This window comes from Pseudopipra pipra, chromosome 1 (genome assembly GCF_036250125.1).
Source record: "Pseudopipra pipra isolate bDixPip1 chromosome 1, bDixPip1.hap1, whole genome shotgun sequence".
In the NCBI taxonomy this organism is placed as follows: domain Eukaryota; kingdom Metazoa; phylum Chordata; class Aves; order Passeriformes; family Pipridae; genus Pseudopipra; species Pseudopipra pipra.
In genome coordinates, this window is record NC_087549.1 from 144,995,197 (window position 1) to 145,007,694 (window position 12,498).

The following is a 12,498-nucleotide window of genomic DNA, read 5'->3' on the forward strand; positions in this document are numbered from 1 at the left end:
TTTTCTAGTTCAAAGGGCCAGCTTGGAGCAAAAGCTGGCAAAGCATATCCAGAAGTGGAAATACTGTGCATAAGGCAGGTGAAAGAAAAGTTTTCCCAAACAGTTCCTCAACATCCCTTAGAAGTTCTGTTATCAAAGCTTTTGTCGACAATGAATGTCTTTGCAGAATTACAATGTGTTTTAATACCAAAATTATTACACAAGGTAGATGAGGGAAACAATATGGATTTACACATGAAGCTCCAGTATGCTAAAGCTGACATCTGAACACTCTTCTTACTTATTGTATTTAAAAATAATAAATAAATTTAAGGGTTTACCCCCTTACTTTTTATGGGTGTTAGTTTTCAACATGCATTTTAAGTGTACTGTTCAGGCAACACATTTAGAATGCATAATTTTACTAACCTCTGGGTAACTATTGACCAAGTAGGGACAAAAAGGAAATATTTCACATTTGACAATATCTTTTGCCTTGAACAGATACTGAATTTTTGTCTATCAGCTCCTGAAGAGAAATTGTCTTCCTAAGCAGAGGGTGACAGCAGCATAACTCACATGCACTCAGGACCAAAAGTCATTCTGACCCTCATTCTCTACATATCTGAAATGTTAATATTATACTGAAAAATTAACAGTTTTAAGGTGTAACCTTCCCTGCCCATGCTATTATTACAGATAGCAGGTCAGTACTAAAACTGCAATTTCTCCTCCAGTTTCAGTCACAATTAAGCTTAGTAAACTGGCACCATTTCTCCCCTGCATTCAAAACTGGTTCAGTGCTCCAACACCAACCTCGTGCAGTCCTTGTTAAGTCCCCTATTACTTCCCCACCAATTTCAGCCTTCACCTGCAACATAAACTCATCACATTCTCTACATTTAAGAATCACTTGACAGAGAAACCTAAACCTTAGTGAAGCTGGGCATTTTTAATTTTGATTGTATTTTAACAGGTAGTTCACATTTTTAGGTTTAACTTCATTCTAAATTAGTTTTATGTAGAAATCTAAATGCTTTACTGATACATGAAAGTCAGGAATAAGAAAATGACACAATGTAACTTTTACGTCTGTTCAGAAATGGGCTTCTGCCACTGGTATTGAGAAATTTCTCATGGTATTGCTTAAAAGAACTGCAAGATCAAAGTATTAGAACTTTCAGCTTGAATTATCTTAACCACTAACACAAACTACATGCCTCTTAAACACTTTCTATTTAGTAAAAGGAAGACAGGACTAGAAATTAGTTTTAATAAACTTAGTTTTTAATTTTGACTCACAAGACTGCTTATCTTCTCTGTGTTTTACCAGATTTTCTCTTTCCAGCCAGCAGATGTTTTGGCTTCAAGTCAAATATGTGTCTGTCTGCCTCTCCTTTCCGGCCCAGGCGGTTCATCTTCTTCTGAGCTTTCTTTGCCATGGTCTTGACCTTCTTCACCATCTATTTAAAAACAAACAAACAAACATGCAGAGTAACTTCCCCAGTAACTTTGGTAACAAGCTTTACCTTTCAAAAACCCACAAAGCTGGATGGTTTTAACAAGGACATTCACACCCAATACATGCCACCGTGTGCAACTCTGGAGCAGTATCACTGCAGGTGGCACTAACCCTCCTCAGCAGAACTTTTTCCAGTAGGATCATGTTACCCCTGGAATTCCTCACTCACTAGAGGTGGAACTCCACAGTTTGTAGAATTCTTCCCTCAGACTTGGATTTAGAGACAAAAATTTAAGATGTGCTCCCTTGGTCTGTATTGTTACATGTTACTTTTAAGAGGGAACTTGAACATTTAAGAGTTCAAATGAAAAGATGCTGAAGCTGCAAAGAGACCCAACATGAACTCTGGACAAACAGAACCAGCCTGCTCTGAAGTTTCCCAGCAGCTGGTTTAAGCGCCATAGAGGTAAATAATAACAAACCTTTTCATCACGAAGTCCAGACACATCCCGGGGTGTGCGGGAGCAGCTGCGGCTCCGCGCCACGGATGTGGGGGTTTCAGACTCATCACGTTTACGTTTCCTTGTGGTGCTACGGGACCTTCTCACATAATGTGCCTGAAATTCAAAGCATCACTTTAGTCATTAAAACCAGAAACAATCAGCTCAGACATGCTCCACTTCTAATCAGAGGAAAAACAGGACATGTACTGCTGTGATAAAGTATATCGGTTATTTCATAGTACCGTAAAGATATTGTCAGCTGTTGGTCAGTGACTCCCTGTCCTCAGTAACACTCAAATTTCAGTGAATATTAACTTTTTTCCTCCACAATTACTAACTACAGTTTTCTGGGTTTTGTGAGTAGACTGATAAGTAATCCATAAAAAGACACAAATTAATGGATAGCAATACTGAAGTAATTTTGCAACAGCAAAAAAGCAATGAAGAAACCTACCCTGATTAGTGGCCCGTGTACAGGGCAAAGCCCTAAGAATTTCAGACATGAAGACTTATCATGCTATAGCATAAGTATTAAACTCCTTCTCACTGAGATCACTCCTACATCAAATGGATGTCAGCTCTGAGAACAGTAAGTGCTTGCTTCAGACAGTGTTGACATTCCTTGTTTCCTAACTCCTTGTTTACCTAAAGAATTTGAGGTCTCAAGATCTAGAGAGCCATAATACTGCTGGATTTGCTGCACAAAATGGATTTTTTTTTTAATTTCAGTTAAAATGAAATGTCTCCTGAAGGCAAATCTATGTTTGAAGTACTTTAGCTTTAGTTACTTTATCTAAAGATGCCAGCTGCATTACAGCTCAGAGAATGAGTGAACAGTAAAAAGATAACAATGACAGGTCAGGCTTACTATTTCTGGCAGTCTCATCCAACAAAGCAGACTTGAAAATTAAGAAGTATGTTTAACCAAAACCATTCTTGAATCCTACACGCATTCCAAGAAAGCAGTGCACATATATACGTGATTCTTGCTAAATGTCAGTTTAGTTTTTCAGCTTACCCAACCTGTTTTGATCACATTACTCAAAAAATTCCAGTACCAACTGCCTCATCTGAGGTTCCTAGTTTGTCCTTAACAGATCCCCCCCTCTCTTGTGCCAACTGTAATACGCATTTAAATTTAAATCTCTTTTTGATAAAGATTGTGTTTAATTAGCAAAAACTTACATCATCTTTATTAGTCATGTCAAGTCCAAGATCGGTCATTTCTTTCTCTAGCACCTTCCTCTGGACCTGCAAAAAGACAGTAATGAAAACATATTTCTTTCAGAAAGGAATGGTTCCACCTTATCTTTTGTCTCAATATACCACCACAAGCCCATTATATTCACTATATATTTTTTCCTTTGTCACATCCCACAAGCAGATAATTGAAGTCCTACCTTCACACTTCATTTTTTTGCAACTTAATTCTCTTCACCCATAAATCCTGCTTCACAGACTGCAATGGCCCAGCATTTTCTAAATACCTTATAAGTAGTTTGCCTTTTTTGAAAGGCAAAGAGAGGTATTTCGGTCAGAAATGTTTCCTTTTCTCCCAAAAGGCACACACTTTGGAGAAAGTAAGAGATACTGGGAGCAACATCAGCTAGATTAATTTTCTCAAAATGTCTGGTTATGAGCTTAGTAACTTGCAATCGTCCTGGACTGGTCACAAGAGATTCTGCTATCAGAAAGAGTGATACCCGGCTTCCAAAAAGAAACATCATCTTTTCAAGCACTGGGAGGGCCTCAGAAAAAATTTTACGTGATTGTGATTTTAAGTAATTATCTAATTCTTCTATCTATTTGAATTTAAAACAGCCAACCAACAAGAACAACAATAAAAATATACAAACACCCCAATTCAACGAACTGAACTGTGTTGTTCAAAAACTTTTTCTGCGATATATGTAGAATTTTACAAAAGAAACACTTATGTGACACAAAAGTAAAAGGGCTACTATCCCTCATGTGGTATGGCCTCCACAGCTAAGTAGTTTCCAGGGAGGACAGAGGGAAGCAAGCAGCAAGTGAGAGGGCCAAGCATGGAAAAAAAGCCATCATTTCCACTAACTGGTACTGTTCCAGGTTTTCATGATGTTATTACACAGCAGCAAGATTTTGTTACAGAACATGTTCTATACTCACCTTTTTAGCTGTTCTAGGCATCCTTGGACCATGAACATCTTTTTCCTTTGACTGCAGGATTTTCAGTTTCTTCTTTTCTCGGATCTTCTTTGCCAATCGTCGGATTTCCATCATTTCTTCATCTTCACTCTCTGGCTCGCTGTCATACTCTCCAGCAGCTTCTCTCAGCTCTTCCTCTTTCTCCAATTCTTCCAGTTTCTTAGATTTTGAAAAGGTGAAATGGAAATCAGATCCTTGACTTACAATCCTTAACACTATATTACTCCATGGCCCAAGGCCATGACACGCAGGTCCTTCCAAGAAGGGACTACATTACCTGATAATGAATGACCCCTCCAGCCACAATTAATGCAGCTGTGAACCTGTGGGCACATTACTGTGCACACTTTCTCCATCACATCACCTTAGAGTTTGGCTGCATTTGTCTGACTGCCCTGAAGCTGCCCAGTGCATGAGAGCAGCTTTACTATCCTGTGAACTCTGCCAGTTGTACCATTTCTGGAAACACTCTGAAAAACCCTTCTTTTTCGACATTCAGCAGAGACTGCAACGCCAGTTCAGAGGAACCCAACTGCACAACTGGCAGGCTCCCTAGGCTGCACTCACTATCCTCCTTAACAGTCAGCAAGAAATCCAAGCAGTGCTTGTTATTAAATCAAAACGTTATAAATTGAGAATTCAGTCCATTTCCTTTAACATCATACTCCAGTAGACATAAATTTGATTGATGGCCTTCATGTTATTAATAATACATAAATTTTGATAGCTACATTTCTTCTGGCTGCAGTCAAAGAATGAAGAAATACAACTTCTCATGCAAACCTCATATTTTAGGATGGAAAAGATAAGATCACCATCATTCTGACAAGGTAAAGCAATTTTCCATTCTGAAATTCTGTCCTTGGTCATTCAAAAAATAGTATCTTCTCTCATGGCAAATGCAGACAAAAAGGAACATGTTCTTATGATATATTGTTTTTAATCTGCAAATAGTAACTTACACTAAACAAATGGAGATAAAGAGGCAAGAAAAGTGTAAAACAACTAATGGAAAACTCACTTTCATTATTTCTGGATCAATGTAGTCAAGTATATTATGACCTTCCCATATCTCTGGTATCTTATCGTACTTCTCAGATGCATTCATTAAGTCCCAGTATTCTTAAAAACACAAGACAAGTTAATAAAGAGACAAAATTAATTTCAAAGAATGTTTAGTGACAGAAAATAACCCTCAGAACACAACTGGGGAATAAAAAAGCACCATATCCCCTAAGGGGCAAGAATTTGGCAGCATCTCTGACATATTCACAAATACTTCTGATCTCCATCCCACCACCAAATACTGTTCAATTATAGCATGATCCACTGCCAAGCCATAATAGGCAACAAATACCCAGCTGAAACACAATCAGGCAGTCTCTCTCATACTGATACTTTCTTAACAGAGACAGCATCAAGAATTAATGACAATGGAAGGGAAATGAGAATGGAAGGGAAAAATCACTTGAATCATCAGACCAGTCATTTTATGTCTGTGAGTCTAAAATGGGAAACAACTGAGTGACATTATGAAACAAGAAACAGTCATGGAAGATCAACAGTTCTGGAACAGAAGGATAATATGCAGTAAAATGAAGGCATGGGTATTTAATTGAAAGGAGTCAGGTTTAGGTATTTCCCCTTTAAGACTGAAATAGCCAAACTTTACTGCTTAATAACAATACCAATTCTTACGTAATACTTACTCTGAAGATCCAAAATATAATCATCTCCCATTTCCAGTTCAATATCTCTCTCCTGCAAAGACAGACATGGCTTTATATACCACCTAATCTAGAATCTAGAGGCTAATACAGCAAATCTAAAAATCCATCTGCTAACTTCCTAATTAAGAGATGCCACTTACCAACTTCCTCTTGGGAGTGTCCACTTCCATGCGTTTCTTACGTGCTACTACTCCCTCGGGTATAAAAGGTAGCCGCTCCTGGAATTAATCCACCCCAATAAAAAAAGGGAAAAGAACTTTGAATCATTTTTTTAAATACTGCTACAAATCACCGGCTGCATTGTAATGTATTTCTGAAGAATATAAAACCCCAAGCTGACTCTCCCCCCAGGAAAGGCACTTAAAGATAATAAATACGAAAATTTCACCACATGAATCTGTTCGCACATTGAGAGATTTCCTATCCTACCTAAGAGTACTGGGAAATACATTAAATAGCGTAAACATGTAGCCTACCTTGTTATCTCTTTTGGTTGGCATGGCCAAGTGTAATCTATTCAGTACTTCATTCACTTTATTTCCTTTCATTTTAGTATCAACACGATGGGCCAGCAGTCTGTCACAGGCCTGAAAGTGCACATGGCAACATTAGGTGAGGAATGAAGCCTTCCAGATACAACAAATGACACCACAAGCTTTCAATCCCAAATATCCAGCTTCACATCTTCCAATTTCTTACCTCTCTAACTCTAAAGAAAACATTGGAGTATTTTATATTAAAAGTATCACAGGAAGATGCATATACAGATACCTATTTTTTTAGCAATGATCTGACAATAAGAGAAAGCAACAGGACTCAGAAAACCCTCTTTTTTTTTTATTATTTGTATTAAACATTGTTTTCCTTTTCACCCAAGTCCACTGGAGCTCAACCAGCTATGAAGGAAAACATTTTTAAAGTTTATCACTATAATGCTGCTCACTATTAATTTAACTGAGATTAAATATTAATACAAGCGAGGCAAATGTTAGCGGTTCATTTGGAACGAAACTGAGAGAAAAGAGACCTACCTCTGTTTTAACTTGAATTACACCTTCTTCAGTTAGAGTACTTGTCTCTATTACAGAAAATCCTTCTGCTTCAAAAGCTTCAAAAATTTTCTAAAATACAAAAGTTTTCCCAAATAATGACATTCTGTGCATTTCTTAACATACTAATGCATTAAGAACAGAAATCTTAATCTAGTATTAATACATGCACCAAACATGTTGCTATTTTATTAGGTCTCTAAAAGGGTGACAGAAAGTTTACAACTACAGCTCTATTTAATCTCTTTCTTATTTTATAAGCAAATAACTACTTTCTAAAAAGCACCTACAGACAACCCATAAGGGCAGAAAAAAACAGTGAAACACAAATTCTATGTCTGCTATAACCTGTTAATACAAAAGAATTAGCCCTGCAGGACCTTCTACTGTGACTGTTCAAGCAACACCTCTCAGTCTAGTGCTGACTGTCTCCAAACTCTCACTGAAATGATAACTGAACAAGGCTGTTGTCTAACTTCCAACTACAGCACTAACTGAAGGTTCTCACAGTGTCAGAGATTCCTGAGACAACTAAGGACCTGCTGTTTGGCATTTATGATATTCAAGCAAGGATCTGCATTAGACAGGAGTAAAGAAAAATGGGGTCAAGACCTGGAAAGCTGCTTTCCATTGCACTATTAAAACAGTTTGATAAAGAAATGATCATGTAAAAGTTTTGGCCCAATAGAAATTATAACCACCCACAACACTTAACACGGTATTTTTGTAAATGTCAGAAGACAGGGAGAAAGGTGGGAGAAGTATCCTAACCTGACTCTCTTCAGGAAGTTCTGCAATCCTCTTCACATCACATTTGTTTGCAACAATTATAAGCGGCTGATAAAAATGAGAAAAAAAAAATCATAACTCAAGTTACCATACTATAAAACCCTGGGGTTCATTAATAATATGAACCAAACTCACCTTGTTAGCAAACAATGGCTTAATGTTCCTGAAGAGCTCCACCTGCTCCTCCAGGCTGTGCCCACACTGCTCAGACACATCCATCACGTACAGCACAGCAGCACGCAGGTGTGCCAGGGCAGTGATGGCCTGCATCTCAATGGTGTTCCTGTCCTCCAGGGGATGATCCAAAATACCAGGAGTATCTACTACCTAAAATCAGCATCATTAAGTCAGGTGTTATTACAGGATAATTGACTGACTATTTTAGAACTTGTGCTTGATTTTCCATCAGTATTGTCTTTTTTAAGACAGCCATGTTTTTTCCTTTCAGTCACAAATGACTGTAAATTCGGCCAAGCTGAGAATGTGAAAATGGAGAAACGGGAGAACAAGGTTTCAGCATAACAACACTGCAAGTACTGAAGAGGCAGGGAAAGCACTGCCCCAGCCTGGCCCAGAATCAGACAGTGATAAAAAGTGAGCAGTCTTTAGTCAATAATTCCATTTCCCTTCTTCCCTCAAATTGAAAACATACCCATACGTGTACATTTTTATAACAGATTGTGACTACTGCCCTCATTTGGCACACTGTACCTTGCACAGCAGCTCTCAGCACATCTCACCAAGACACAAAAACACAACTCCCATTACAAAATGGCAGGTCAGATTATAAACAATTCGTTCTTTCAAGGAAATGCAAAATAGTAACAGTTCTTACCTGCCAACGCAGATACCTATAATCCATATGTCCCACAAAGAGAGATTTCGTGGTAAAGGCATAAGGCTGCACTTCTACATCTGCTCTTGTCACCTTAAAACAAGATTTAGTCACACACATTTATTTAAAATTTCCTGAAGTTCCAAGTAGTATATCATAATTATAAAGCACTTCCTTTGCTACGGAAAAAAAAACTAAAAAAAGACTAAAAAATGGTTATTTTACTTCTCTGCAAGCATTTTTTCTATCAGAAAATATGCTCATGGGATACACGCCATTTTGGAAAAGACAGGGATTTTTAAGGGTGAAATCTATCATAATTTTCCATTTATCCCTTCAGGAATTTCATTCAACCTCTACGCAGACACTTGAATTTGCTATCGCTCATGTCAGACACTACCACAATGACACCAAATTCTTTAAATGCTACCTTATTTTAATTAAACAGCACCTCAGTATTATTTTTGAGAAAACCAGTCACATACCTTATTTATAAAGCTGGATTTCCCAACATTCGGGTAGCCACACAACAGAAGAGTTCGTGTATTGGGGTCAATGGTTGGCAAACGAGACAAATGCTGTCGCACTAAAATGTTAAAAGATGTTTTTAAATATCTATGATAATTTAAGTTTTACTGAACTGGAATAAAAATACATATGCTGAGTTGTTTAAATACAAATTAATAACTTTTCTGATATTGTGATATGATCATTTATGAAAACGCAGAGTAGTCTGCAGGCTACACAAGTATCTATGTATAATAAAAATAAAATTTCAGAAATATTTAAAAAATTAAGAGCTATAATATTATATATTATAGCTAGAATGATCACAGCAAATCAGACAACATAACCTGAAGGATTAGTAGGTCTGAAGTAAGGGATTATGTCTGCAAAATGTTTAGCACATTTTTTTTAATATATGTTAGTGAAAAGAATGGTAAATAAAAGCATGGCTGTGACTTTTAGGCAAAGAAAAAAGTTTTATAACTTTTTTGGTTAGCAATACCATAAAATTTAAAGAATATCCAAAGAGAAAACTATTTTGTTAAAAAATAAATTCTTAAGTATTTGGGGATTTTGAAACTGTTTCTGTGTTTCCTGTGTCTATGTTCTGCACTAAACACATTCTTTTAACTTCGATTAAGCATAATAAACTTTACATCCAACTCACATGTCTTTTTTTGTAGCCTATATGTAAGACAAACCTTGTTCCAAGTATTCCAGGCTTTGTTTCTGCCTTTTGATGATGGTGCACATCCGTCCCAGGGCTGCACGTTTGAGCTGTTTGCAGCGGTAAAGAGAGTCCCCGTATTTCATCAGCCGCACGTAGTCCTTGGCAACACTGGGGACAAGAAGTAAGAATTTAGCCAACGACCAACCAAGCAGGTACAAAGTCAGAGAAATCAATGTCTCTTACTTGTCAATCAGGTTCTTGGCAATATTAATCTGTCCCAAAGCCAGCTTGTAGTGATCTTTGTCATACAGAACGTTCATCAAATCTGCATAAAAAGGATGAATATCCTAAAACAAAAGCAAAATATTAAATTAAGCCTTGTATTTTCCTTCTTTAAGATGACTATTTCTTGGACACTACATAAGTTCTTTTTTTTTTTTCTCTCCAGTACAGCAACACAAACGATACTAAAAGCAAACCAGTTTTCATTACTATATTATGTAAGAAAAATAATCTGCTTGGTCACTAAATGCATAAATCTTCATCACTTTGAATTTCTTGTGAAACAAATCTTGCACTTACTCATAGGGAATTTCCATTCGATCTTCTGCTTTGAAAATACTTCATATTACAACTTGAAGGCTTTTTTTAAGTAAGAAATTGCAAGAAGCTTACAGACATAGTCTCTAGAAGGAAATTCATACTATACTGGAAACACAGCAACACTATTCATTCCTCATTTTTTTGGAGTGCTACATTAAATTCTGTGCAAGACTAGATAAAAAGGTTTAATACCCAAATAAATCCTTTAGCTTTCCAAGGAATCAGCATCTCTGGTTCAAACCTTTTAAACAAAGTATTTCAGCTACTTATGTATTTACTTGCAGAATCCAGAAGATATTTCCAGGAATTCTGCAGTAATACTCACTGGGTATGAAAACATAAAGAAAAAATATGATTGCAGGCCAACAATTTAAGCATAAGCAGAAAACTGCCTATAAAAAAGCCCCACTGGACACGTGGATCCGGTTGCAGTTGTTGGGAAGTTAATAGTATGTGCACCTTGTCAGAGCATGTTTGCAACAATGTTCATGTTGTCAAAGTAACTTCTGAACACCTGAAGATGGGAAGCAAATATTAGGGTATTTCTTACTTCCTGCACATATTTTCTAAGAAAGACTAACCATAAGCACAATTTACATATGCATACACAAAAAAGAAATAAGCCGACACAACATATTTAAAAAAACCCACATACTTTCTCTTCATTCAACAGCAGTTTCTGGTAAACATATTTGACCAGCTCAAAGCCTGTAAAACTTTTAATGACCATCCCTGGGCATAGACTTCTCTTCTCAGTAGGAACACAGTATTTTTGCAGAACAAACTTGCCTGCAACTCCTCCCAGTAAAACCTACTGGGAACCAGTCAAAATCATCTACATGGTGAATCAACAAGATGCTGCTCAGGTCAAAATAAATTCAAATAAAAGCAATACACTGCTAAAGTATTCCTAATGCTGCGCAAGCACAGTTACTTTATGATGAAGCAACAAAACACTTACATCTAACTTGGGGAAATCTGTTAAGATCTGTGTGAGCCTGTCGTGGTAATTTTGTTGAGTATATTTGACTTTTCGCATATAAAAATGCCGAATCCGATGGATTTGATAATGTTTATGAATCACAGTGGGCGTCTTCCGCTGGGTCTTTGACAACGTCAAATCTATGAAGTCCTGCAATTAAGGAAACGTGATTAATCACACGAATTGCCGGGTTCTTGTAAAGCCATCGATTTTATTCTGGTGGAGGAGCGCACTGACCAGCTGAGCACCCCCACGGTTTGACAGGTGTGTTTCGGGGCAGGTTCCCACCCTGCGACAAGCAATTTCTACATTCCCTGTCGGGTTCCCCTTTCAATCAACCGCGGGCTGCCCCCCGTCCACGCCGAGCCCCTTGCTTAAACCAGTGCTTGAACCCCTCGATCCAGCAGAGGGATATATTCTGAAAGAACACGCTGCGGCGAGGCTCGGTGTGACACAGGTTTGGAAAACAGGAGGGATTTTCGTTAGGGCCACCCCGACACCGCGCGGGGCTGAGGAGAAAGCGCTGCCCCGGGATCCCCGCTCAGGATCTCATCTGACAGAACCCCCCCGCGCTGTACATGGTACGGACCGCCGGGCCCAGCAGCGCCAGCCCAGGGCGAGTCCATGGCTCCCGCGGGAGGGGAGGGAGGCGAAGGCCGAGGCCACGCCGGCACCGCGGTTGGGGCGGGGAGGGCAGCGCGGCGCTCGGGGGTCGCCGGGCGGGACGGGTGGTGCGAAGGGCCGGGGCAGGGGCAGGGGAAGGGGAGGGTACAGGAGGGAAGCGCGACCGTACCTTGGCAGACGGGACCACCGTGATCTTCTTGAAGTTGTACAGCGCCATTGCGGCCGCCGCTGCCGCGCCACGCGCCGGAAAGGGAGCGCGGCTGGGGCTCTCGCGAGAGGAAGGAAGGGAAGGAAGGGGAGCGAGGAAGGAAGGGGAGGGAGAGGGGAGGTGCTCGGGGGAAAGCAGGGGCTTTCCCCGAGAAACACCTGACCGAGAGGAGGGTTCGGGAATGGCTCCCGGGTGTGGTTTAGGGCAGGCGTGGCTTGTGCCCCGTAGGGCCGAGAAGGCCAAATACACCTTCATCCAGCTCAGTGATGTGTAAAGGTTGATTCCCTTTAGGACCGCAAAGGAGCGGAGAATAAGGAAAGGAGCCCCAAAACCTTATCAGGACCAAGGGTCCCCCGACTCATCTCCTCCC

At 39.2% G+C, this 12,498-nt stretch overlaps 1 protein-coding gene across 1 annotated transcript; it reads right to left on the bottom strand.

Annotated features, from left to right (window-relative positions):
• Positions 1-1,244: 1,244 nt before the first annotated feature.
• GTPBP4 (GTP binding protein 4) lies at positions 1,245-12,244 on the bottom strand. The gene is made up of 17 exons (XM_064637630.1): positions 12,090-12,244; positions 11,276-11,446; positions 9,955-10,058; positions 9,743-9,879; positions 9,020-9,120; positions 8,535-8,627; positions 7,835-8,026; positions 7,682-7,747; positions 6,893-6,982; positions 6,338-6,448; positions 6,002-6,079; positions 5,841-5,892; positions 5,153-5,253; positions 4,093-4,290; positions 3,130-3,195; positions 1,924-2,058; positions 1,245-1,442 (listed from the first exon to the last, which is right to left on the bottom strand). Exons 1-17 carry the CDS (start codon positions 12,135-12,137, stop codon positions 1,290-1,292), a joined length of 1,896 nt encoding a protein of 631 aa, XP_064493700.1. The 5' UTR covers positions 12,138-12,244; the 3' UTR covers positions 1,245-1,289.
• Between the last annotated feature and the right edge of the window lie 254 nt (positions 12,245-12,498).